The following is a 27,562-nucleotide window of genomic DNA, read 5'->3' as shown; positions in this document are numbered from 1 at the left end:
GGGAAGGGAAGGGAAGAGAAGGGAAGAAAATGTCCTACTCCCTGTTCTTTTCGGAAACTGGTGACCCCAATTTCAGCTACTTTATTTGCTCATACTCCAGTTACCTGATTCTTCCTTTCTACTCTATCTCTATACTCTGCCATTACTACCTATAGTCATGGGATAAAATATCATGAATCGAATAAATGTTATATGATGCACTGCCATGAACCATGTGACTGAGTCTCATTCTTTGAAGTGCTGTCTAGTAAAATGACATGGAATAATTAAAGATCCAAGTATCAACCCGTTTACATTACCAACACAGTACTCTTGTTACTTCATGGGATTATAAAAACATACTTTCACTGTTTTCAAAGTTTGTTCACAATCATGTATTATTTTGGTCCTTACAACTACTTTCTGGGAAAAGAAGGACAAATAGGAAAGTCTTGATTTTACCTTTAAGAAAGAGAGGACAATCTGTCCACATCATGTGGTGTAAGTGCTAGAGTCTAGAGCCTGAGTCTTCCAAAATAAGAAGTTCTTTGGTAGAAATGCTTCAGTTGCCTTATTTTACCTCATAAGGTATTGAAGAAAAGGAACAAAATTTTATATTCCCCAAAATATCAAATCCTTTACAAGTCAAACATACTCTCAGACTTATGAAATATTTGGTAAGTCACATGTTCCTTTCTAACACTACTTGGCTAGACAGAGGGAAAAAGCCTTGATCGTCCAGGGCATTCACTTTAGGAATGGATGACAAACTCTCTCAGTGTTTATTTTGTTATTTAATAATATTTGCTATCTAATATTTCGTTGTTTAATAATATTTGTGTGCTCATTGGTTTGTTTTTACTTATGGCTTTATTTGTAATAATCAACATTAAGTTGCAGGAAATGAGAAACACAATACTCAAAGTAATTTATCTAAGCATTCCCATGGACAATAGGTAAGTATATGGAAGAAAAAGGATGAAGGGGATTTTCCAAATCCTGTTCAGCCTGGATGTAAACCCTAGCAAACGAGCTTTCATCCCAATAGTGTAGCAAGCGGAACACAAAACAGATGTGTTTATCAATAACAGAAAAAACCTACAGATTTTAGTCTTAGGAGAGAAAAACATTCACACTACAATTCTTTGAGAATAAAGAATTTTAAATCCTTTAAACTCTAGATACAGTTAACTCTCCTTGAAAGGATGAAAATAAAACTAAAAGAGTGCAGAGGAGACTTTGTAGAAAGAATCATCTTTGATTGCATCAGCACAAGATAGGAGACTAGGAGATGACCAAAGTGGGAGTTTTGTTTCCCTTTATAAATGTAACCCCCCATCCCCTCCACAGTGCCTTAGGGACCTGTTCAGTGTTGTACTCTATAGAATTTTGCTACTATTCTGTGTGATTATTCTGATATTCTGTGTCTAATATATGTATGTGTGTGTATTTGTATATGTTGTGTGTAGGAAGGTATGTGATTTTCCAAGCATATATTATTTCCAAGCATAATATTCCAAGTATACACACACACACACACACACACACATATACACAATATTACAATTTTAAAGGGTTTATACACTCTCTAAACACATCTCTGGAGCTGCAGGTTTAAAAGAATCTGCATTTGACATACAAAGTAACTGAAAACACATTAATTATCATACCATGTAAAAGAGACCTAGGCCGGGCGCGGTGGCTCAAGCCTGTAATCCCAGCACTTTGGGAGGCCGAGGTGGGCGGATCACGAGGTCAGGAGATCGAGACCATCCTGGCTAATATGGTGAAACCCCGTCTCTACTAAAAAAAATACAAAAAACTACCCAGGCGAGGTGGCGGGCGCCTGTAGTCCCAGCTACTCGGGAGGCTGAGGCAGGAGAATGGCGTAAACCCGGGAGGCGGAGCTTGCAGTGAGCTGAGATCCGGCCACTGCACTCCAGCCTGGGCGACAGAGCGAGACTCCGTCTCAAAAAAAAAAACAGACCTACAGGGAACAGAGAGTACTTATCCTTCTCTCATTCTTCAAAAGAGGTAACCAAGGCATAGGTAAGACGGCCAACCTAATGGGTTTCTCATTTTAGAATAAGAATTCACAGCTAACAATCTGGGCACAGCCCAAACATCTGAAAACAGGTTAAAAAATTACTCAAATATGTATAATCCAAGTAAGTATCTTTACAAGTTCTACTGTAAGACATAAAACCAAAATCTGTTTGTGCAATAGAATATCCAGATTTTTAAAAATATGACCAACTCTATCAGACAGTTTGAGACCCATTTTTTTCCAAATCTAGGTATTTGCTGGTACTTGTTTGTGTTTTTGCAGTGTGAGATACTTCTAACAATTTTTCCAGTGTCTCAGCTTTAAATGTTGTTGCAGAACTTCTTCCTCTGCCTTATGACATCATAGACTGCAGCTGTTGTCAACATTAACTAAAATTCAAGGTAAAAGGTTGTATTTCATTAGGAAATTTTTTAATTAGAATGATCACAAAGCAATTCAATAACCCACATGGAATAACTACATAAAAACAGTCTTAAGACTTGAGAAATAATAAACCTTTTCCCAAACTATTTCCATACCTCATTGTTATATCTTTGTTGTAAAAATCATTTCTAGATACCATTATGTGTTAGAGTGCAAAGCAACTGTACTCAGTGAGCAATCATGTAACAAAGGTAATTTTCAGAATTGGATATAAAATAATTCCTAATGAGCTACTGAAAAATTGTGATGAGAAAATGCAATTTATTCCTCGCTTTAAAAAAAATGTGAAAGGAATTCAAATCGATTTCTTATAGATTAATGAGATTACTAATCAGCCATGTCACCTTGGGCCAGAGGGAAGGAGGCAAATAGTATTCATTCACCATCATACTACCAGATGCTGCACACTGTATTTCATTTCACTGGTACAACAACATTTACAGAGAGAGAGAGAAAAATGTCATTATTCATAATTTACTGATGGGAAAATGGAAGCTCAGAAAGGTTATATGTCATGACCAAATCTCGAGCAATAAAACCTAGATTTAAATTCAGGTTACTCAGGTTCCCGTGTCAGTTTGCCTATTTCCACACTATTCTTTATTTGTAAAATGAAAGTTTAGTCTAGAGATAATCTCTGGGGTCTCTGGGTTCAGATTTAAAAGAAATTAATTTCAGACCAGGCATGGTGGCTCATGCCTGTAATCTCAGAACTTTGGGAGGCTGATGTGGATCACTTGAGCCCAGGAGTTTAAGACGAGCTTCGGCAACATGGCAAAACCCCATCTCCACAAAAAAATGCAAGAATTAGCCAGGTGTGGTGGCATGCACCTGTAGTCCCACCTGCTAGGAAGGCTGAGGTAGGAGGATTGCCATGACTGCGACACTGCACTCAAGCCTGGGCAACAGAGCAACACCCTATCTAGAGAAAAAAAAAAAAAAGAAAGAAAGAAAGAAAAGAAAACATCAATTTCAGTAACGTTAAAAGTATTATAATGGTGCTAGTACCAAAATGGTTTATATGATATGCTGAGTTTGGAGATTTTGTGTGTAAAAATACTAGGAAAATTGAGCACAAAGAACTACGACTTCTATTATAGAATACTATCTTTTCAACTATATATAATCATGTCCTTTTAAATCCTTTCAAAAATGGACAGTAAATATTTAAAAGCAGCATAAAGAAAACCTATATGAAAATTATCTTTTTTTTTTTTTTTTTTAAACAGAGTCTTGCTCTGTCACCTAGGCTGGAGCGCAGTGGTGTGATCTCAGCTAACTGCAACCTCTGCTTCCCGGGTTCAAGAGATTCTCCTGCCTCAGTCTCCCAAGCAGCTGGGATTACGGGTGCACACCAACAGGCCTGGCTAATTTTTTTGTTTGTTTTTTGGGTTTTTTTTGTATTTTTAGTGAGATGGGGTTTTACTATGTTGGCCAGTCTGGTCTCAAACTCCTAGCCTCAAGTGATCCTCCCGCCTCAGCCTCCCAAAGTGCTGGGATTACAGGTGTTAGCCACCACTCCCAGGCAAATATTATAAGTTGTTTTTATTGACCATCCATTTCTCTTTATTTCTTCCACTCTAATGATTTCTTGGGACCTATAGGTGTCCACTTCCTAAACATAGATGTAGAGTATTTGAAATTTCAAAACAACTTTTGTACCACTGCTACTGGTTCAGTAAAAAAGCAAAAAAAAAAAAAAACTGCTCAGCCTGCAAAAATAAGAAAGTAACATCAATGCCATCCTATTTTTTTAAGGGTTTATATAAATTTTATTACTAGGGAGAAAGACTTTATGATAAGGAATGTGACATATGGTAACAGTCAGCTCTTCCCACTGGCTTTTCTTCATTGACTAATTTTGAGTCAAAGAGAAGAGAAGAAATAGTCACTACTAAGATAAGAAGAGTCTGTTTCTTGGTTCCAATGGCAATGAATATGCCTGAATAATCCAGTCTAAAAAAATCAAAATCAATGCCTATTACATAAAGCAAGATGTTCTTGTCACAATAACATCCTTAATAGCAAAGTTTAACTCTAAGATCTAACATGAAAAATATAATCTTCCAATACTGGGGCAAAGATCTAAACTTCTAAATATTTCATATAACTTGCAGAAAAAAACATAAACACTATCAGTAGAATATTATTATAGTGTTATACAGGGCTGCAATTAAACCCACTCAGTCAATCCTCTTGACCAGATTCATCCCATTCATTCATCTACATTAAAAAGCTTCAAAAGGCCATTTTACAATAGTATAGTACATTAAGAGCAGTTAAATTCAAATCATTTTCTAAAATATTCCTTTTTCCTTCATGTAAATTTATCATTCCATTTATGTATTCATTCAAAAATAACTTGAGTTCCAACATAGTTAAGATATGCTTTCAAGAAGAAAGTTGAGAAAAGCATGTTTATATTTTTAAGCTTTTGAGCTATTCATAAAACAGTTATTTATCATAGGTCCATGTGCCAAACACAGTGCTAAACTGCACAACACTGAATGGTGGTATTGTTTCACCTTATCCTTAATTTTAAGCATCAATTTCTTAATTCTATTGTCAAGAACAGTGTGGTTTCATGAACAATAGCATACCTTTTAACATTGTTTTAAGTATCATTGTTTGTAGCCACAAAAGTAATAAGTCAAAATCATTAGTAGATTACATTCAGAAAATATATTGACAGTTTAAACACATTTTTATTTTCTATAAAATGCTAAGTTAAATTATATCTTAGCCCTATATAAAGTAATATACTAGAAACATGAGAAAAATTAAATACCCAACTGCTTTATACAGCTACTATTGAATTTACTTCTTAAACTTTTCAGAAGGATAATATTTTTGTTGCTTTGGATGCTAATTTAGGAAATAAATTCCTACCTTTTTAGGTTTGCTCATTACCAGCAATTAAATCAAAAACACAATTTCAAATTAACTTTTCCCTTCCTAATAAATATTCTTTCTCATTCAAGATTCACTTTGACAACTGGTTGAAGGTGGACTTCTAGTTGATATGTTCCATATGCACGATAGCCCAAACAATGTTGTCCTTGCCATATTTTCATTAATAAAAACCTTTTCTTGGTTTACAAACCAAATTTAATGGAGATACCTCTCAACATGTAAGTTGCTAGAGATACCTCTCAATACAAAGATTTTCGGACAATATTTCTATTTTTTTCCTGAGAAATTATTTTTACTTATGACTCAAAAACTCTATATAACATGTAAATCAGGGGTGTTCAACCTTTTGGCCGCCCTAGGCCACACTGGTGTTAGGCCACATTCAAAGCTATCCTGGGCCACATGTGGCTGGTGGGCCATGGGTTGAATAAGCTTGATGTAAATTAAACTACCAGTGGAAAGAGTTTGTTGTGAGTTACATTCAAATACAACAGTTAGTAAAACATCAGAATAGCATAGGTATTTTGAAAAGGCGTAGAGTGACTACAAATAGAATGTGTGCAGAACATAATGAATTTAAAGAAATGCATTGAATACAAGGCAATCATGAAACAAATTGTTTGGTGACCAGAAAAAATTTTTTAAAGCTTTCACTGTCAAATATTATATTAATGCCAGACTGGAATTACATTTTCTCTCTGTTAAAATAACAAATTGATCTTAGTATTTTCAGTGTCTTCTTAAAAAGAGGTCACAAAAAATTATTCCTAAGCTTCTGTTTAATCTGAGGAAAGATTGGGTATCTCTCCAGGATAATATTATACACATTAAGTTGATTTTATTACGGTTTTGATGATTAAAAACAAAGACAACTTTATTTCTTGGAAGAGCTGAGTTTCCTTATCATTGTGTTACCTTCTATTTTATTTTTAAATATTAAAATTAATTACTATATTAATATAATTAATATCATAAACATTAATAATTTTAAAATACTGGTATTGTTCTTTATTTTTAGGCATCTGTCTTAATCAAGTGACCAATCTCCTGTGATAACTCTTCTGATTCTTCCTTGCATGATAAAACAATAAATTCAGAAAAAATAAAAATTTCAAGAGGTCTTTTCTTCTAATCTGCCTTTGTGATTTCCTATAGGTCTTTGGACAACCACAGGGATTCATTTCCTTGCCTTATAAGATTAGGAACAATAAAAATAATTAAATTTATTTGTTATGCTCCATATTTTTTAATTAGCTCAACACCATTATAAGGCTTGCATAAAAAAGAGCTTCAAATCAGAGAAGTTCAACTTTCTGTGAATTAACTTTTTTCAGGTAATATAAAATCTTTGTCCAAAATAATTCAATTTACAGAGAGACATGGCAAGCTGTTAATACAGTCACTGTGCATATATTGTTACTTTCAGAGGAGCTGTTAACCAAATACTTATTAAATAGTAAGTCATACCCTGATAGAGAATTTTTCTCTTTCCTAGTGTGATACGGTTGATTACCATAATAAATTAATCACAATCATTCAGTCATTCAGCAGGTGGTTTCTGCATTCCTCCCATACTTGCCTGAAGGCTCTGCTATCAACTATAGGCTCCACAAATTAAGTCCTTGAATACTGGCCTCAATAGAAAATACTAGATCAGGTACTTCTAACTTTGATGTCTTCAAGGACCAGCCTCAAGGGTATAAGCTTCAGAGCTGACATCACCTACACATCAGCCAGAATATACCAGGTTACTTAGCCAGAATTTCTGGGATTGATGACTTCATGAAATAAACTGTAATCCCCAAATTCAAGAAATAAATAATGAGTTGAATATAACTTAATGAACTCATGAGGTGAATCAATTTCAGATTATTTGGGAGATTTTCAGTATATTTTTAATGTTCTGTGTTTTTGACTGGTATGTATAATAATAAAGCTTTTCATTTATCTTGATTTAACTTTAATCCTTGACTTAATAAAGGTTCTTTAATTGATATCCGCTTCTAATTACATCTAAGATATTCAGTAATACATTTCTTCTACTTTTCTTTCAATGGCAGTTAACTGGATAAATAACTAAGAAGAGGCCTTTTTTTAAACAGAATATAGTTTGAAAAATCAACTGTACAAATTGTTTGATTAAGAACTTTTTTACTAAAATACATATGATAAGCTCACCAAAGAGACAAAGGCTGTATATTTCATATGTGGAACCAGTCAATACCTATAGAGCCCTCCCAGTAACTGCGTCTGTTACCCAGTCTACCTAGTCTGAGTTTATAGGGTCCCAGCCTGAGAGGAAATGGTCAATCCCTGGCAAGCCAGGAAGCTCAGATGATTTGGGAGACATAAAAGACGAAGGAATTCACCCACACTTATAAATACTTCAAGGGAAATACTCCTAAAGGAGATGGCTATTTTGAATTGGTTCCTAAGCTTCTGAAAAGAAGAAGAAACCAAGATTTGTTTTTTAAAATACTCTGAAGTAATAAAGGCTACTGAAAACACAATTCTAGATTTCTAATGAAACCTTCAAATAGATGTTAATTTTCCACTCTTACTAATTGTTTAATATTGCGTGGCACTGGATATTTCAATCCTAGTACAAGGTTTATGTCAATAAACACTTCTTGCTGCACCTATCTAAAGGAAACAGGCTGGGTGCAGTTGCTCATGCCTGTAATCCCAGCACGTTGGGAGGCCGAGGCAGCCAGAGCATATGACATCAGGTGTTTGAGACCAGCCTGGCCAACATGGTGAAACTCCATCTTTACTAAAAATACAAAAATTAGCTGGGCATGGTGGTGCATGCCTGTAATCCCAGCGACTTGGGTGGCTGAGGCAGGAGAATCATTTGAACCCGGGAGCCGAATGTTGCAGTGAGCCAAGATCGCACCACAGCACTCCAGCCTGGGTGACAGAGCAAGATTCTGTCTCAATCAATCAATCAATCAATCAATCAGACAAAAACTAAAGGAGATCACTTTTTTGTTGTTTTTAACAAGAATCATCCTTGGATAATATTTATGATCCTAGGGCGGAAGTTTTAAGAAAAAATGTTCAAAACTTGGGACCCAGCACAAGAATGACTATATATCCTTCACCAAAGGATTAGCTAATATTTAAAAGTATGTCACTTCATCAGAGTCACTAATTACCACTGATTAAGATATTTTACAACTCTGTGAAAAAATATTTAACTTGTAAAACATTTATAGCAACACAAATGATACATTATAATAATGCAAACAAATTTTGTCTAGTACAGAGGAAAATGATTTGTCTGTTAGTAAAGATAGCCTCACGGTTTCACTTTGATTGTCTTATTAGACATTTAGTATAAAATTTAGGAATCTTATTCTACCATTTTTTCTTTCACTGATTATGTTTCCCTTATTCCTATAATCTTTTGAACCAGTCGTACTAGCCTGCTGGTTACCCCAATAATAAATTAATCTATCTTTAGCATATATTCATTCACATACACACTGTATAACACTTGACTCTTTCTTAGTTTTAGAGTTTTTTAAATAAAGTATGTTCCCGTATTTATTCCATGTCATAAAAATCATAAGGAAAACAAGAGAGAATGAAAAATTTTTGTGAGTAACAATGGCAGGTTAGAAAGGTAAGGTAAGCTTACTAGGGTAGGAAGATTTTCTGCTTTCATGGTACAGATGCAGTAAATGTGTGAAATTAAGGGAAACCTGATGCTAGGCTGAACAACGCATTACAGCAGGGGTGTCCTATCCTTTGGCTTCCCTGGGCCACCCTGGAAGGAGAAGAATACACTAACATTAATGGCAGCTGATGAGCTTACAAAAAAAAAAGGCAAAAAATCTCATAATGTTTGAAGAAAGTTTACAAATTTGTGTTGGGCCATAGGCAAAACCATCCTGGGCAGCATGTGGCCCACGGGTTAGACAAGCTTGCACATTAGAGAATACAATGTTGTTTTAATAAATGCTTTATTTGTGCATTCTTCTAAATCCCACAGCTTTGAAATTCTACCTACAGATCTATACTACCATATCTGTATCAAAGAGTATCCCAGAAACGTTTTTTGTGTTCATTTATTGATACGTATAAGACATAAGGAGGAGATAACTAAGAACCTCTTTTTCTTCAAGATACTGTTGTGTCTGAGTTTTGTATCCGGAATAGCCGTAGATTTTAGAACTTTAAAGGGAGATAGCCTAAGGTAAAAAGATGACCTACTGGAATGGAGAAGCAAAGAGAGAAGAAAAAATCTGAATTGTTGATGAAATCACTGAGCCACTGAATAAGCCAACTCTGGACCTTTTGTTATGTGAAAGTAGCCTTCCTTATGGTTGAAACACATTTCTAGTTGTGCTTCCCATTACTTGCACTGGAAAAAGCATAAGAGATACAACTTCTGCCACCCCTTCAAGTCAGCCCTGATTCTTTTTGCTGCAGTCTCTAAAGAAGGATCTCTACATATATTTGTTTTATAAAGTTCAAAGGTTAAATCCTTATCCTATATCTCTACATATCTGGATTCCTAGCCTTGCCTTTCCCAAGACATAAAACCATTGGCAATTTACTTAAGCTCACCTGACTTCAGTTCCTTCATCTACAGAATCATGTGAATACATATTCCAAAGGCATTTTGGGAGAATTAAGTGAAATGACATATTTTAAATGCTTGGGATTACACAGAAGGAGTCAGAGAAACATTTTTTAAGTATCCAATAAGTCTGACCTAACATGGATAAAAATCACACACTCAAAACATAACTTTCGAATACTGAAATTTGCCACCCTACTTTCCTATTTAATCTCCAACTCTTAAATAACTGAGGTGGGAGGAACATACAGAAATACATAACCAGCCTGATGAAGTTTGTAAAACTGTCCTATTTAATTTTATTCTCATAAACCTAGAAAAAGCAAGCCAGCATCTTTTCAATCAGCATTGCTAGGTGGAGATTCCATGATGCTGTGAGCATTTCTAAGTTGTCATATGCTCTAAATTTAGAAGATGTGCACTTTTCATTGAAAAATATATCTCAGCCAATAATTTCCTCTTTGGGGAGGGAGTAGAGGTCTTTAAAACATACTATAGTACTCTTGGCAGGAACTATGTTGGAAAACTAACATTCTTCCAAGATTTTAAAGCATCTTTTATATGTAATGATAGTCTAATATATAATCATAACTCCATATTTTCACATTAACTATATGAGATAATTAATATCATATATATTTTTAAAAATTCCTAGTTACTTACCTTCTCTTGGTTTTTTTTTGTTTGTTTTTGGTGTATGTATGTGTGTGTGTGTGTGTGTGTGTGTGTGTGTGTATGTATTTCCCTGGCATTCTTCTTGTGTTTGAAAGATAATAAGCTTTTAAACTGAGATAGTACCTAGCTATCTTGAGTCAAGTTTATTTTTGGAGAGGAGAAGTATAAGGTCGTAACTGTTATTTTCAGTCACACTGCTACCAAGGAAAAGTAATTTTGAGTCTTTGGACTATCTATTGATTTTAAGGTATATGTTAAAGGTCACTATATAGTCTTTGAAATTGCTGTGTATTCTTATCTTAATTCATCTAGGAGGTTGGAAATTCTCTAGCACTGACACCTATATTATTATTTTTTTCTTTTTTTTAATTCTAGGCTGTTATTTTCCCCTGAAATATATTAGGACATATCTAACTTAGATGCATTATGTGCCTGAAATATCAAGAAAAAATTCCAGTCTCAGTATGCCATTTCTGTCCACTGTAATTTAGACATTTTTCATGTTGCATTTATGTCCGCGAGGGTAATAGTCCTTACATTAAAAACCAGCCTTCATTAAGTGGCTCACCCTTCAAGTAGTCCATTACAGCCTTTCATTCTCTCACCTTGCACTGCTTCCAACTCCCACTGTTTTTAATAAGCAACTCAAATGTGGCAAACTATCTTCTCTGTGCAGAGGGCAAAAGCATCAATAGCCAGATGATAACATGGTTTGGAAGAGCACATCAAAATAAGCCCATAATTCTCATCCTAAAATACCTCACTGCAAACAAAGACTTAAAATTATTTTCAAACCCTAGACTTTAGTCTGATTCCTTTCGTCCATGATCTTTTCTTTTACCATACATGCTCTAATGAGACAGCAGATAATATGTGTGTTTCTAAAGGTTTGCTTAAACAGACATGCAGCAAGTGTTTATCAAATAACTAAAAATAACATACAGGTAAATCAAAGGAAGGGCAAAGCGTCTCCCCAAGGGATGAGAATATCATAGAGAAAATCCTGAAGTTTGGCAGCAATTCCAAACAACAGCAAGTCTCAGATTCCATTTCCCACAAAGGGTAAGAAACAGTCATTTAAAGCTTTCAAATTGTGGAAAGAAATATTTTAAATGAAGTGGTAGAAGATCATTCTGGATTAAATGAAATAAATTATATAGCTCATTATATAGTGGATTTAAATAAATGCCCATGCCCAAGTCAAGGAAATTTGTCAACTTAACTACAATGATGAAGTACGGTGGTACTGGAACAAGAGTAACTTTTATATTAGACAGACAGATCTAAGTTCCAATTCTGTCCCTGAGTGACAATTATTCTATCACTCTCTGCCATGTTTTGTCTCTGGTAGATATGCTGTTAAGATATTCACTCCACTACAATTTTACCAGGCTCTTGTGAGGATTAAAGGAGACATGTCATGTCCCTAGTATAGTAAAACTCAGTAAGGGACTAGTAAGTGGTAGCTAATAGTAGTAAGTACTTTAATCTCAGAGATGCTTATCTAAAAGTGCTTGAGTTTGCAACATCATTGTTTTCAAACTGCCCTTTGGAGCCATATGTCTCTAGGCGTTTTTCAGAGAAGCCACCTGGATGGAGCCAGGGTGGTACAGAGAAAGGGGTAGACGATGAGAAGGTAGGGGATTATAAAACAAGTAAGTTCCAGGACCATTCATTCCTTGTGATTGATTTTAAATATTAAAGCGGTAGAAAATATTATTTTTTAAAAAAAGAATTCTATTACTTAAAAAAAAAATTCTGAAATCATTGAATGATGCATAACCTTCCAGCTTTAAACCTCTGCAGTTTTCAGGCTCCTTAGAATCTCACACCTATATCCAGTACTTTTGGAGGTTTTCCCATCTGTGTTAATGGCCTCATGTTAAGCCCTTCCTCTCCCTACTACCACCAAACCTCTCAGCTCCCCTTAGGACAATTGTACATGTTCACGGACATACTCTCTTTGGTTGTGTTTACAGACAACGCTAAGTAGATGACAAAAAGAAAGTAAACCAACATTTTGGCCTGATTTTCTCAATCTTCTAATACAAAACTAGCCATAATATTGCAAGTCAATATTCGTTGCCAATACTACATGCACAGAACTTTATACTACCACTCTCTGCCATGTTTTCTCTCTGGCAGATATACTGTCAAATAATTCTGTTAATTCAGCTGTGTGAGATTTTTGGCCTTTACGACTTTGTAAAAAACATATGCTTTTTCATTAATCATCTATAATGGGGGATGAAAATATTAGTCACAGTGATCCACTACTTTTGGTAACTGATCACTGTTCGCAGAGAGAAAGAAAGCATAAGTTAACATAAGGACTTCCTTGAAATTTCTTCTCAGATGTATTAAAATGTGTTACATGGCATATATAACATTGTTTTAACAAATTATTACCAAATTAAATTATTACTAAATCTTCTATAAAACTAAGAGACTAATATCATTACTTAGCAAACTTAGCTGAAATAATGTTACCTATACCTTTTATTGTATGAATCAAATTATGGACACCAATGTCTTATTTAATTTTCACTTAATCACACTATCAGAAGAAAGCCAGGTACAAAATCATGTGACTCATACATGCTCCCCACTGAATAAAAAAGCGCACTAAATCTCTCCAAATAAATAATTGAAGAATGGTAGTGGAATTATCTGTTTTATAATCCCCTGGCTCCATCAGGGTGGCTTCTCTGAAAAACACTTAGAGACATATGGCCCTAAACTACTGAATCAGAACTCACTCAGTTTCATAAGGGAGGAGGAATGGTTCCTTACTTCAATCTTCAGAGTAATTTAATGACAAAGGGCTTTCATTTTTTACTATATATATATAGTGTGTGTGCATTTTAAATAAAGAATCCTGTACAATTATTTTCATTATTATCAGTGAAAACACTAGACTGAAGGTGGGATACAATTCAGTCATAATTTTAAATACTATCAAATAAGTTCTCTAGAGACGCTAAACTAAAATTCAATTAGCCATTTTACAAAAACCTGTTAAAAATAAAAAGCAGTTGTAATTACAGTCAAAGATAAATGTGTTGAGATATCAATCACAATCCCTACTCTCAGAGCTAGGACAGAACATATAGTAAAATGATCAAATATGTTTGCTTCATGAGGTCATAAGCATAAAAAATATTGACAAACAAGGTCAAGAATGCACATGTCTTTGAGATCAAAGAACGATTTCTAGTTCCATGCAACAGCTCTTATTCTCTATGGGTTCCGAAAATACACATACAATAGATTTTTGAGGAACAGAAGATCGGGATTTGGCAAGCAAAAGTCAAAAACAAAAAGAGAGAAAGAAATACGAAAAGAGTACACAAAAAGACAAAAAAAAAAAAAGTTAATTTTTGGTAGAATTAACAACATTCAAGTGTATCCAAAATAGATAGGTAATATTCATAAAGATAAAGGTCAAAGCTTAATAATTTTATGTGAAGGTCTAATTACATAAAAATCTCAACTCAATATAATGTTTGGTAAATGGGGTATTTTTTAATTCAAATAATTTTCTAACAAGAGGAGTTTGTTTAATTCTTGACAAAAATATTTTAAAACTTACATTACAGAAGTTGACATTTTTGTCTAAGAAAAATTAAATTTTTTTTGAGAATGGTCTATGTTCATAAGAGTTTTTTTTTTTTTAAAAAAAAAGACAGTCTTTCTCTGTCACCCAGGCTTGATCTCGGCTCACGGCAACCTCCGCCTCTCAGGTTCAAGCAATTCTCCTGCCTCAGCCTCCTGAGCAGCTGGGATTACAGACGCTGTCACCACATCTGGCTAATTTTTGTATTTTAAGTAGAGACAGGGTTTCATCATGTTGCTCAAACTTGTCTCAAACTCCTGACTGCGTGATCCACCCACCTCGGTCTCTCAAAATGCTGGGATTAGAGGCATGAGCCACCATGCCCGGCTGTTCATATAGTCTAATGGACAGAAGGACATGTAAGAAATATACTATAAAAATAGTTACAATGTAAGTAGTACATAGTACTGTGGGCCGCATATTCTGATATGAGGATAGAAGAAATAGACCTTCAAGCCAGTCAGGAAGAGCTTCTCAAAGCTAGTAGAACGTGAGTAGACACAGTAAGAATGGGTAAGAGATTGATGAACGGATAAGTAGACACAGAAATATTTCAGCAGAGGGAAGAGAACAACACAAGGCCCATACAAAGATATCAACGAACACAGTGATTTTTTAGTTGGGAGGAGAGAATCCAGTATGGTAAGAAAACAAGAAGTTTGGACCCATTTGAGGATTTCTATTTTATATCTTTTGTTCTAATCCATGACATTTTATTTACTGTTTTAGTTTCCCAGGCTTGTGTGCACTGGTTTTATTTATTTTTTCTCAATTTACATTGACATATCAGATACATAAAGAAAAGTACACAACTCATCATTGCACAGCTCAATGACTTTCTACAGATTTCACCACACGTCAAACTGTAAAATGCCATCCAGATGAAGAAACAGAATATCACCAGCATCTGGAAGACTCCTTCATGCCACCTGACAAGCACTAACTATCATTACCCAAACCCTCCTTCAAGTAAATAATATGCTGATTTCTAACATCATTGATTAGTTTTGCCTGTTTCTGAAACTTACATAATTTATATAAATGTATACAATATATACTCTCTTGCATCTGGTTTCTTTCCGTTAAGATTGTGTTTGTGGAATTCATTCATATTATTGTATAAAGCAATGGTTCTTTCATTTATTTGCAGTACAATATTCCACCTTATGAATATGCCATCATTTATTTATACATTGCACTGCTAACAGACATTTGGGTTGTTTTCAGCTTGGAACTATTATGAATGCCGATGCTATCAACATTCTTGCACATGTCTTTTGGGGAACATGTATACTTAGTCCTGCTGGGCTTATACCCAAGAATGGATTTGTTGGTCATAAGGTAGTACAGATTTATGCTCCAACAGTGGTATCAGAGGGTTTTACTTACTCCATATTCTTACCAACATTTGGAATTAAAATTTTCACTTTTCCACTGATTGTACAGTAGTTTCTCACTGTGTTTTAAATATGCATTTCCTTGATAACTGAGTTAAGTAGGTGCCCATAATTTCATGTGATTTGGGGATATTAGAACTGTCTTACGAAGTACTTATTCTTTTGTATGTTATTTTTTATTCTATTTGGCAGACCTTTCAGTCATCATCATTGTAATCTGACCAAACTAGTATGTGGGACTGTGTAGTAAGTAGGAATTGCTGCAGAACATTTTAAGCAATGATTGATGGTACTGTATCTCTTCATGAATAGAAACAATTTTCTTTTTGTCTATTATTCTCTACTATCCATCTTCAACCTTCTTTCATTCTATTTATTCATCCTGTCTTTTTTCTCTCACTCTTGGCTTTTAGTCCAAAAAGGTCAATAAACAGAAGCCAATTAACAGCACCAAGTATCACACAGTTCAATAACAAGTTAGGTTTGGAGAGCCAGCTTTTATAGAATTGCCAAACATTTGGGGGTTTTTGTTTGTTTTGTTTTTGTGTGTGTTTTTAAAGTACATAAAGAAAATAAGCATGCTTGCTAATTTATATGACACTAAAAAGATCATAACATTTTAGTATGATAAATCTAAATGTCTCCTTTATGCCAATTTATGAGCAAGGAATGTTCAGTCAGCACTTTAAAGGAATATCAGAAGGAAAATGAAAACAATAGCATCTATTATAAAAAGAGATGACTAAAAGAAGAATATACATGAGTGCTTTCTCTCACCTCTCTGAAGACTAAACACGTTTCATTCGGCAAAGTGGCCGTGACCTTTTTCCCTCCTCTGCATGATTAATTACTTAATGTACTATTAATTGGAAGATATGGCTGAATTTCAAATGCTTTCATTTTCTGTGCATATCATCCTGTACTGTAACCACCGATTAAGCTGTTCATCAAAGGTGAGCCAACAAGGTCATCTGAGCAGTAATTCTTCAACTATTCATTACCCACCATCAATGGTAATTAGCAATGGTAACATTTCCATAAATCAACATCTTTCTTATTATTCTATGATGATAAACATTCAAAATATGTGCATCCCAGCCCACCCCCTTTAATTTTATATGAAAAGTTCAGTCTAAATATACCACAGAGAAAATTCAGGTGAAAAATTACAGTAGTTTAATTAAAATGCACCAGGAAAATAAGGTTACCTATCTTTGAAAGAAAAAATACAAATCTAGGCACAAAATTAAATGAGTCTGCTGACAAAGTAGGGGTCAAATATAAGAAGCAAAGAGTGTCAACTACACAGTTCCAATTTTCCCTCTGCAAAGGAAATTATGGCTCAGTTCAGCCTCAGAAATAACCATTTGCCTACTCAGTCGCGGAAAGTGACAATTCAGAGTAAAAAGCAAATTTAATTCGTTCTACTATAAAAGTACACATCACGGGGGAACCAATAAACATTTTTTCAAGGAAATATTTACCATATTCATGTACAAACCAATAATTACATTTAGAAATGTAACTTTTAGGTTTTGTTTTATTTGCTTTGCATGATTGTGATAAATTGTTTATTGTTGGTGTTTTCACTTTTTGTTTTTTTAAATCATATTAATCAGCAAGTTCAGGGACGCTGCTGATAGAATTTTCACTCTTCAATAACCAGAACTGACATTTTCACTTCTAATGGCCATGTCTAAAATTGTCATATCTAAAATTCACACTCAAGAAGGCCTTACTCATTTTGTAGAAAAATTAATTCTAAACCATTTTTAATCATAATAAAAATACTAAAACATATTCTGAAACCTAAATTATTAGTACTAAGTAATCAGCATGGTATATTATATATTGTAATAGCATAATGATATATATTATATATACATGACTATATATAATATATAATTATGTACCATGTACTATTCTTGTTTCTTTCTAAATATTGGAAGGAAAAGAGTTTATTCTCTTTCATGTTGTATTTTTCAATTCCTGTTTACATTTTCAATGTTACAATTTAATGTTATTGCTAAGCATATATGCATAGAACTTGGAATTTGCTCCAGATTAACATGCAGAATTGAAAAGCACAACTATTAGTCCAATATTGTATGAAATGGTATGTAAATAATGACATCCTATGTTAATTGTGTGTTTTTCCTAAGTAAGATGAAACACACTGTACACTGGCTTAAACAATTATAAATTATATTATCTCACAAAACCCTAAATCAAAGGATATAACAAAGTAAGGTAAAAAACGAAAAGATGCTGGGCGCGGTGGCTGATGCTTGTAATCCCAACAGTTTGGGAGGCCGAAGCGGACAGATCACAAGGTCAGGAGTTCGAGACCAGCCTGACCAACATGGTGAAACCCGTCTCTACTAAAAATACAAAAACTAGCTGGGCATGGTGGCGCATACCTGCAGTCCCAGCTACTTAGGAAGCTGAGGCAGGGGAATCACTTGAACCTGGGAGGCAGAGGTTGCAGTGAGCTGAGATCAGGCCACTGCAGTCCAGCCTGGGTGACAGAGTGAGACTCCATCTCAAAACACAAACAAACAAAAAGAACAGACTTTTCCCCTATTTCTCTACAATTCCCACATAAAAGATCTCCATTAGACACTTTTGTCTCCATGCTGCCTCCCTTCAGAGTCACTGGCATGCTCATGACCACTGGGAGAAAGACACAACCTCTCTCCCTACAATGTAATAAAATTCTTTCCCTTTAGTCTGATTGGATCCAACCTATATAATTTAATTGAATAATGATGAAAAGAGCTGATCCCACATTTAAGATATTTTTGGAAAGGATTTTTTTTTGTTTATTCTGTTTTTTTTATTTTTTGATTTCTGATTTGTCACTTGGGTTTTTATTAAACAGAAAAAAAACACTAATACTTATCTTTTTTTTTCAAAGACAGAAATAACAAAGGTATAGTGAGGATTCTTGAAAAATACAGAATTACAGAAAGTTATTAAGGGAAAGGCAGAGAATACTTTAAGGCTCTTAGATGTGATCCAGTAGCATAGCAATTTAGCTTATTATAACCATTAAATTATTGTTGTTACACCTAAAATAAGAAAATCCTAGACACTGCAAAACTGTTCCCCTAACATTGACTAAACAGAGTGACTCTCACCTTGAGGCATCTCGGGTGGTAGATAATGAGGCTCTTGAGCACTAACATGCACCCACTCAAAGTCATCATACAGATCCTGGTGGTAATCACAGGCCGCTGGACCATCATCAAAAGTACAGCCACCTAGGAGAAAAGAGGACTAATGTTACATTCTAAACAGATTTTCCAAACATAATGAAAGCTCTGGAGAAGGAAATGTTATATTGATATATATAATATGTTACTCATAATCTTGATTTTGAATCATTAAAAATAATAGAAGATACATGCATAAGTCAGGCTTTCTTGAAATATACAAAGTGTTATTGGTAGAGGGTCTTGACTGCAATTTGTCCAGGTTCTTGGCGTCTTGAAAAAAGAATTGGACAAAACCCACAACAAAGCAAGGAAAGAATGAAGTAACGAAAGCAGACATTTACTGAAAATGAAAATACACTCTGCAGTGTGGGAGTGCACGAGCAGCGGCTCAAGGGCCCGGATACGGAATCTTCTGGGGTTCAAATACCTCCCTAGAGGTTTCCGATTGGCCACTTGGTGTTCACTTCATATAAATGAAGTGGTGGCCCACAATCAATACGTTACAGTACTTTCTGCAACCAATCAGAGGTACTTTCAATTTTCCATCACCACTCAGAAAAGGAGGAAGTTTGCAAAGGGAAACTGGAAAGTTGGGGTTTTCCTTTCTATTTAGTTCTAGCACGTCAGGTGAATCAGCCTTAGGTTCCCTGCCTCCAGACCCTATTCTCCTGCCTCACAAACCACCTAGAGTCTAAATCATTTTTAATAACTTGAGCGGTGAGAAGCAGAGGAAGAGTAAGAGTGAAAGTTGTCTTCTCTACAATGCAAATTCAAAAAGGTGAAATAATTTAAGTTTTACCAACATCTTTGCTTTAAAAGAACTATTTGAAATCTCATAATAGCCAATGAAACATAAAGCTTTTTAGGGTCTAAAGTGTTTGAGGTCTGTGATATCTTTCATGCTTTATTTAGATTACTTTCATACACAATTATGATTTAAAAGGTAGGGGGTGACTCAAGCATAAAACCAATCAGATTAGCCTATAATCACTTTCACCGCTCCTACTTTATTTAATAACTTGGTCTTTTTAAATGGGGGTAGCATTTTCCCTTTGCATCAGTCATGGTTTTTCTGGCTTAATTTTCAGGGGTAATTGTATTGCAAAAGTAGAAGGATTATTTTTGCTTCTTAGCTGATGTGTACAGGCACACATGACTCAACATATTTAGTTTATTCAAATCATGAAAATAAGAACTGGCCTATATGTCTCATCTTGAAAGAAAATGCATTAGAACTAATGAAAATCCAGCAGTGGGTTTAATGAGAAAAACCAATAACCTGTCTCCTTTCAAATAGCTTATTTGTTTAGTTTCCATGGGGATCTCTGTGAAGAAACTCAGTGAATTCTCTGACCAAGCAACAGACTAAGGAGTAGTAAACCCCAATGCTGTAAATTCTTCCCTGTAAAAAAAGGAATTTACTTTCCTCATCAAAAGTTTGGTAATCTGAGTATGAGTGAAAGTTACACTCCTCGGCAATGACAGAGAGGGGTGAGTGCCACAGGCAGGGCAGGAAACATCAGAGATGGCATGTCGGCACTGTACGCTCTCAAATCTTTTCCAAAAGGAGAATATGTTGAGCGTATTCTTGAATCCCTCTTGTGACTACAGAAATCCTATAAAACAACCCAACTCGAGAACTCAAAAGCTTAATATTGTCTTTTAAATATGCTTCAAATAGACCTTTTACAAATGCTCTCATTAAAAAAGATGTACTTTTTAATTTAAAATTAATCAGTGAAAATAGGTTGCTAGGAAATGTATCTTCACATAGCAAGGGGAATGTTTTTCTCAAAATATAATTTGCTATCAAACTCTAAAATAATTTACTGCTTTGTAACACAGGCCTTCAGGGCCCCCGTTACCCTTTGTAATAGTGTGAGTGCCCTCTGTATATAAATTTAAACTACCAGCGGGACCCACATTGACTCATTTGAAAGACAAATGGCCTTAATTGCTCTCCTTCATAGCCACTGTTAATTTTAGACTACAGGATTCTGATTAGCAATAACAACTAGGAGTAGCTGTACAAAATAAGTGGGTCAACCCTTGCTATTTGTTGCACATCCCTTCCCTATCTGAAATTTGTCAAAGGAGTCTTGAAAATTATTACTGGTCTACTTGACTTGAGTAACAAGAAAACTTTCAAAATAATTTTTAATTTCTAATTTACAACAAGGTATAATCCAAGAGGTGTAAAATATAGCATACTAATAAATATTTTGCAAATTTTTTTGTAAATAATTTTGTATTTCAAGGTTAAGGGCAAATACAGTATACTGGAGTAGATGATAGGAAATACAAAAATAATAATACTGGACTAATAAATGAGACAAACCATGGGAGACATATATATCAAAATAAATACAATGTGTTTTGTGGGATAATAATATGATGAAAATTCCAAAGAACACAAAAGAACTGGCTACCCACACTAGGGTTGCTTAGGGAAGGTTTCATTGAGTTACTCGTAGTGAATATGAGGAAGGATATACCAAACAGAGGCAACCCAGAATGGAAATGGGATTAAAAGTAGAGGAAAAGCAAGAGCAACAGCATACACGTTTAAGGGTACATCATATGTTATGAAATCTCAAATAATTCTGTATAATGAGTATCCAGAATATGTAGGAAACTAGGAAGAAACAAGTAAATATGAAAAATTTTAGATGTCAGAAAAAGGAGTTTAGAGTTTGTTCTACAGCTGTATTAAAATCTTTAAAAGATTTTATCAAAGAGTAGGAGGCAATTCAAGCCACATTAAAGAAAAAATGGTAATAACCCATGTAGAGTTAAAAGAGGAATGGAGGGAAACAGAGGAAAATAATTTATTTCAACCTTGTAACAGAGAGCAGCGCATAACGTATCCTGAACTAATTCAAACATATACAGTTCCTATTGACCATTTAGGACTCACTAGAAAGGTCTAAACACCAAGTCCTCTGTTATACACAGTCCTCAATACACGTTCTTGAGTTCAAGACATCTTTATGTATAGTATTACATAAATCTATTTAAAAGAGAAATGTCATAGGAAGGTCCTAATTCATAAATTAAAACATACCTTATGAATTTAAAGTTTCATTGAGCTGGATGGTAGATGGCAGAACAGAAAGAGGTAATACCAAATTGGTGTTCAAGAAATTTAGTTAGGCAGAGGGAAAGAAAAATGAGCATGGAAATGTTCCATTTTCTGCTGTTGCATTTGCTACTGGTGATAAGGCTACAATGAGTAGCTGCAAATCATGCCAAAGAAATGGTGACCACAGTTCCTTGACCTTTGGAGGAAAATTACTTCTGAAGAGCATGTCACAGATTGCTAATTCCTCTACTCCAATCAATCAACTAAGGGACAGATCTATCACCAAAATGGTCTGCTTCTGTGATAGCAAGCCACTTAAGGGGTTGGCAACCTGTTCATCTGAAAATAAAAATCAAGCTGATTTGAACTTGCCAGAATTTCATTTTATTCCTAAACTGCTCAGTGAAAACTGTGGTACTAAGTAGTTTTAGACACCAAAAAGATTAAACACAAAAAGTAAAGAAAAGTAAGTACCCCGGTCCCAAAACTATATTGCCTAAACATCTGGCATTTAGATTCTTGAGTGCTTATTTAAACAGAGGGTAAAAGTTCTGTGAGAGAACACGGAACTAGAGACATTTTCTGTAGAATCAGGAAAAAAATGAATGCTAAATTTAAGTCCTTTCTGAAGTCAAACTTTTCGTTAAAACCTGGGTTCAGGTTAATTTAAACAAAGTTGAACTGAAGAAAAATGAAGTCAGTAGATCACCGGAGAGCTGTGAAGGACATTGTTACATTCTTTTTTTTTCTTTTTTTTTTTTTTTTTTTTTTGAGACAGAGTTTTGCTCTGTCGCCCAGGCTGGAGTGCAGTGGCCAGACCTCAGCTCACTGCAAGCTCCGCCTCTCAGGTTTACGCCATTCTCCTGCCTCAGCCTCCCGAGTAGCTGGGACTACAGGAGCGCACCACCTCGCCCGGCTAGTTTTTTGTATTTTTTAGTACAGACGGGGTTTCACCGGGTTAGCCAGGATGGTCTCGATCTCCTGACCTCGTGATCCACCCGTCTCGGCCTCCCAAAGTGCTTTTAAAAGATTGTCTAGGATCTTCCACATTCTCCCCTTCATGGCACCTCTAGATTCTTAATAATCTGACTGAGTACAGTAGCAAGAAACAAAATAGAATTATCTTTCATGGTTCTTTATTGTTTGTAAAGAACAAGCTTTATTTAGCTGAAGATACAAAGCATTTTCTTAAGGTTTTGGAATATATGTAGCTTTTTCAAGTAAAAACAAAGTCCAAAACAAAATATGTTGGAAAATACAATATCCTTAGTAAAGTTGCCTGATGATCCTCAAAAATGGACAAATTAACCTTCTCCAATAGCAAATTAAGCTGTGATACATAACTTTGCTCATGTAAGTGATTATCAACTTGGAATGATCTTTCTTCCATTTAGGACACAGAGAAAGATTAATTACATGTCACATTAGGAAACATGCAATACTGAGTTAAACTAACTTTGTCATCTATTTATGCTAATCAGAAACCATCATATAAATTTGTCGGTATGATCTCCAAAATTCATTACAAGAAAAGCCAATATATTTCACAAAAATTTTAAAAGAATGAAAATTACTAAATATCTTAAATGCAGTTCTATTGATAATCTGAGTAATATAGTTTATTCCCAGAAAAACACCTTACAGAAGTATAGAAATTAGTGGGTTTTGTTTTTGTTTTTGTTTTTGAGATGGAGTCTCGCTCTGTCACCAGGCTGGAGTGCAGAGGCACAATCTGGGCTCGCTGCAACCTCCGCCTTCCAGGTTTAAGCGATTCTCCTGCCTGAGCTTCCCGAGTAGCTGGGACTCATGCCACCACGCCCATTATTTTTGTATTTTTAGTAGAGACAGGGTTTCACCATGTTGGCTAGGATGGTCTCAATCTCTTGACCTCATGACTCGCCCGTCTCGGCCTCCCAATGTGCTGGGATTACAGGCGTGAGCCACTGCGCCCAGCCAGAAATTAATGGTCTTAAATAAAGTTCATCTTTCCTCTGAAATATTTTGGCATATCTGAATAGTTTTTTTTTCCCCCCCCCTTTTAACTCTACACTTCTGGGAATACTGAAGGTACAAAACAAAAACTGGCATACCAAAATAAATATTTAGGTACTTTATACCTGCTCTAATGACAAGCAACAGTTTTGTTTTCCAATTTAAGTACTGAAATTAAAACAGGAACAATTCCAATAACAAGTGGTTTTAAGGGCATAGTTATGAGTCACTGGTCATAACACATTGCTCTGGTTCATTACCAAAGAGGATCTACTAGAAGAAAACAGAAAATTTATGAATAGGAGTTCTTTAAATAATAATCACTTGAGATCCTGAAAGTGTCCTTTGCCCTGCTTGTAGTTAATGAGGGTGTGAAAATATTATTTAGGTCTAATTCCTTCATTAAAGAAAAAGAACTAGAGACACATTTCAGGAAATCCAGATCCATTATTTATTGATAGGTAGAAATAGCTCTTAATGATGAGAGAACTCACTTCAAACACAATTGTTAATTATCTAATTGTTCATCCCTAGAGTTCCATCTCTAGCCAAGAATATATGTTTATATAATCCAAGATTATTTAGCTAGTAAGACTTCTATTCAAATTGTCTATTATTCGAAGCAGATGCTCTACTCCAACTAAATAATCTTCACTGAACTAACCAGAGTGTAATAACAAGTTCAATTCCACCCCTTTCATCTTTACAGAGAAACATTAAAATCCCTTATATCTCTACTAATAAGGCTGAAAGAATTTTAAGTATGGGCCATACATCATCCACGCAAGTGATAGAAGAGAGACAATATATCTAAACACAGCCTGGAGTAATGGCTAAGTACATACATAGCTTTCATATTTTACTTCTTTGAGCTTCAATTTCCTCCCCAGTACAATCAAAATAATAACAGTTATAGCACAGTGGTGTTAGATTAGTCATAATGCATGTCAAACTCATAACACCCAACACAGTTTTTTTTTTGGTTAAAAAAGCATCCTTATTTTTTCATGTTTTATTCTTCCCAGTTTATTCTGTATATGCTATACAGATGCACATATTTAACAGCTAAGCCCTTAACAAAAAGAGAAATATGGTTTCCGTCTAATATACACAGAAAGACTAAAGATAGTTTATATAAAGGCAATATTACCATATTGCCAAAATCAGTTTTACCTGAACACTCATCATATATACTTTCAAACAGTCAATAAATACCTTCTTTTAGCATAGTAGTAAGCAAACTTCATGTACAAAAAGCAAGGTAGTAAATGTTTCCAGTTTTGTGGGCCATGCCATTTTTGTCATAACTACAAAACTCTTGTCATCGTATCAAGAAGCCACAAAGAATACCTAACAAAAGGGCATAGCTATGGCTGTACTTGATTAAAATTCTATTCACAAAACAGGCCACATTCTGAATTTGGCCCAAAGTTCACCAACCCCTGGTTTAGATCACTCTGATCTTAAACTGTAGGCAGAATATAGTCTGCTTAAAAGCTTACAACCAAGAATCTTTAACTTCTGCATCACCTCCATATTTTCTTTCTCACATATTAAGAGTAGTGGTGAGCCACAGCCAAGCAACTGAACCAGAAATGATAGTGCTACATCTGAAACCAAATCAGTTGTCTGGCTGGCAAGCAGTATGAGTAATAAAGTGAAATTAGAAAAAGAGAACTAGAGACACTTTCAAGGGCCTCCAGTCCAAATGCTTCAAGCTTGTAAGCCCACAATAGGAAATACCTCATGCCCTAGCATATACATGTATACATGCATGCGAGTTATCTCCTACTATGCTTCACTAGTTCAGTGCTCTTTCCATAAATGAAATAAAATGAAGAATAGTTAGGTAAATCAACGAAGCAGCTATTAAAAGGAAAAAGGGCAGCAGTCCTTTGTTTTAAATACTAGTAACCACACATCCATTGTAGCAGGGGATCCCGAAGTGTGATCATTCCAAATCTTACCTAATTTTTAGGTCTCAGGTACAAGTTGGAATTCAAAAATAAGCCTCTGAGACCTGGGCAGCTTTGCCAGTATGTATGTGACTTCATCCAACCTCATTATGGAGCTAATGGGTAATTAATTACATGCCAAATACCCATAGAAATGATTTCACAGATGGAATGAGTTTTTGAAAATGTAAAAGGAACATGTTAGTGAAAAGTACCCCAAAGCAGAAAAAATAAAACTTGCCAAGAGTCACAGAGCAAGAAAGTACCAGAGCCAGGGGCTGAACTTAGGCACAATGGGTTTTTTACTCTTAAACACTACACTAAGTGTCTCCTAAAAGTGAGGCAGGGTTAGCCATTTTCAGAATTATCCAGTACAGTTGCCTCCAATGGGCACAACCTCAAGAGAAGGTATTCCCCATTCCACCCATTTGGTAGCATATTGGTGCTGCATCCTATGAGAATAAAAATGTGGTAAACTTTGAACCATATAGTACGTCAATGTCTCTCAGGCATCTCTGATATCACAGACAGGAAAGGGTCTTTATTGGAAAAAGCTATAAAAGTCTAGCTAATTAAAATTTCTACAAATAAATTTACATAAGGTGACTAAAGGCTGAAAATTTACATGATCATTAACAATGTCCTATCACTCTTGCTTGGGATCCTTCACTTTTCACCTCACCTCCGCCTAAAACACGTATAAACCAGTGAATTTTCTATCTTTAAAAACATTAAAAGCAATTTTGTTCTGACTATTTTTGCAGCAGCCCTTGCACAAACTGTAGAATAAACCAGGTGTTTTCCCAAAGATCATTAGTAAGTATATTTACCCGTTTCTTTTCCTATTTTTTATACTTTTAACTATTCCAGTAAAAGGTCTTTTTCACTTAGTGTTAGATACACAATATAGAAACTCATTGAACAAAGTAATAGAGACTAAATGTAGTGAAAAATAAAATTCTCAACTGAAGCCATATTTACATTTTGGTAAAATTGGAAACCACCCAAGCTCACATTTAAACATATCTTTGTTCTGTTTTGTTTCTCCAGGAGAGATTACTGATTACTGGTGGGCTCCACTTCACCCATATGAGACACACACTAGCTTATTTCAGTGGTTGCTCCTGACTTAGCTCAAGCATGATAGGAGATAGATCATTTTTCTTTTATGAAGGGATGTAAAACAGAATTCCATGACCCAACCTCCTAGAGGAAGGGCAAAGGCCTGCTTTGAGGGGTTGAATTTAAAGTTTTACTTTAGACTGGCAAAGGAAATTTAAATATACTCACCTACATTTTAAGGAGGTCAACAATTAAGTTTTGTAGGACTTTGAAGTACACTTCCAGAAAATAGATAACCAATTAATTTATGTAAATAATTAAAATGCATCTTGAAATTAAAAAAAAAAAAAAGAACACTTTTTTAAAGAGGCTCACTTGAGCCCAGAGTTGGAGACTATCCTGGGCAACATAGGGAGACCCCACCTCTACAAAAAATAAATTAAAAAAAATTAGCCAAGCATGGTGGAGCGTGACTGTAGTCTCAGCTACTCAGGAGACTGATTACTTGAGCCTGGGAGGGCGAGGCTGCAGTAAGCCATGATCACTCCAGCCTGGGTGACAGAGTGAGATCCCATCTCAAAAACAGTAATTCCA

The 27,562-nt window shown here is 35.0% G+C and overlaps 1 protein-coding gene across 1 annotated transcript in view; it reads right to left on the bottom strand.

Moving 5' to 3' along the window:
• Nucleotides 1-27,562, bottom strand: part of PTPRK (protein tyrosine phosphatase, receptor type, K) — a 587,115-nt gene that overhangs the window by 445,514 nt on the left and 114,039 nt on the right. The window contains exon 2 of the mRNA XM_011951661.1: nt 18,800-18,922. Within this exon, the coding sequence (XP_011807051.1) occupies nt 18,800-18,922 (123 nt within the window). The remainder of the gene's footprint in view (nt 1-18,799; nt 18,923-27,562) is intronic.

The sequence above is a fragment of the Colobus angolensis genome, unplaced genomic scaffold (assembly GCF_000951035.1).
Source record: "Colobus angolensis palliatus isolate OR3802 unplaced genomic scaffold, Cang.pa_1.0 Scaffold322, whole genome shotgun sequence".
Taxonomy (NCBI): Eukaryota; Metazoa; Chordata; class Mammalia; order Primates; family Cercopithecidae; genus Colobus; species Colobus angolensis.
The sequence above is the reverse complement of the archived record's forward strand: the minus strand, read 5'-3'. Positions and strand labels throughout refer to the sequence as shown.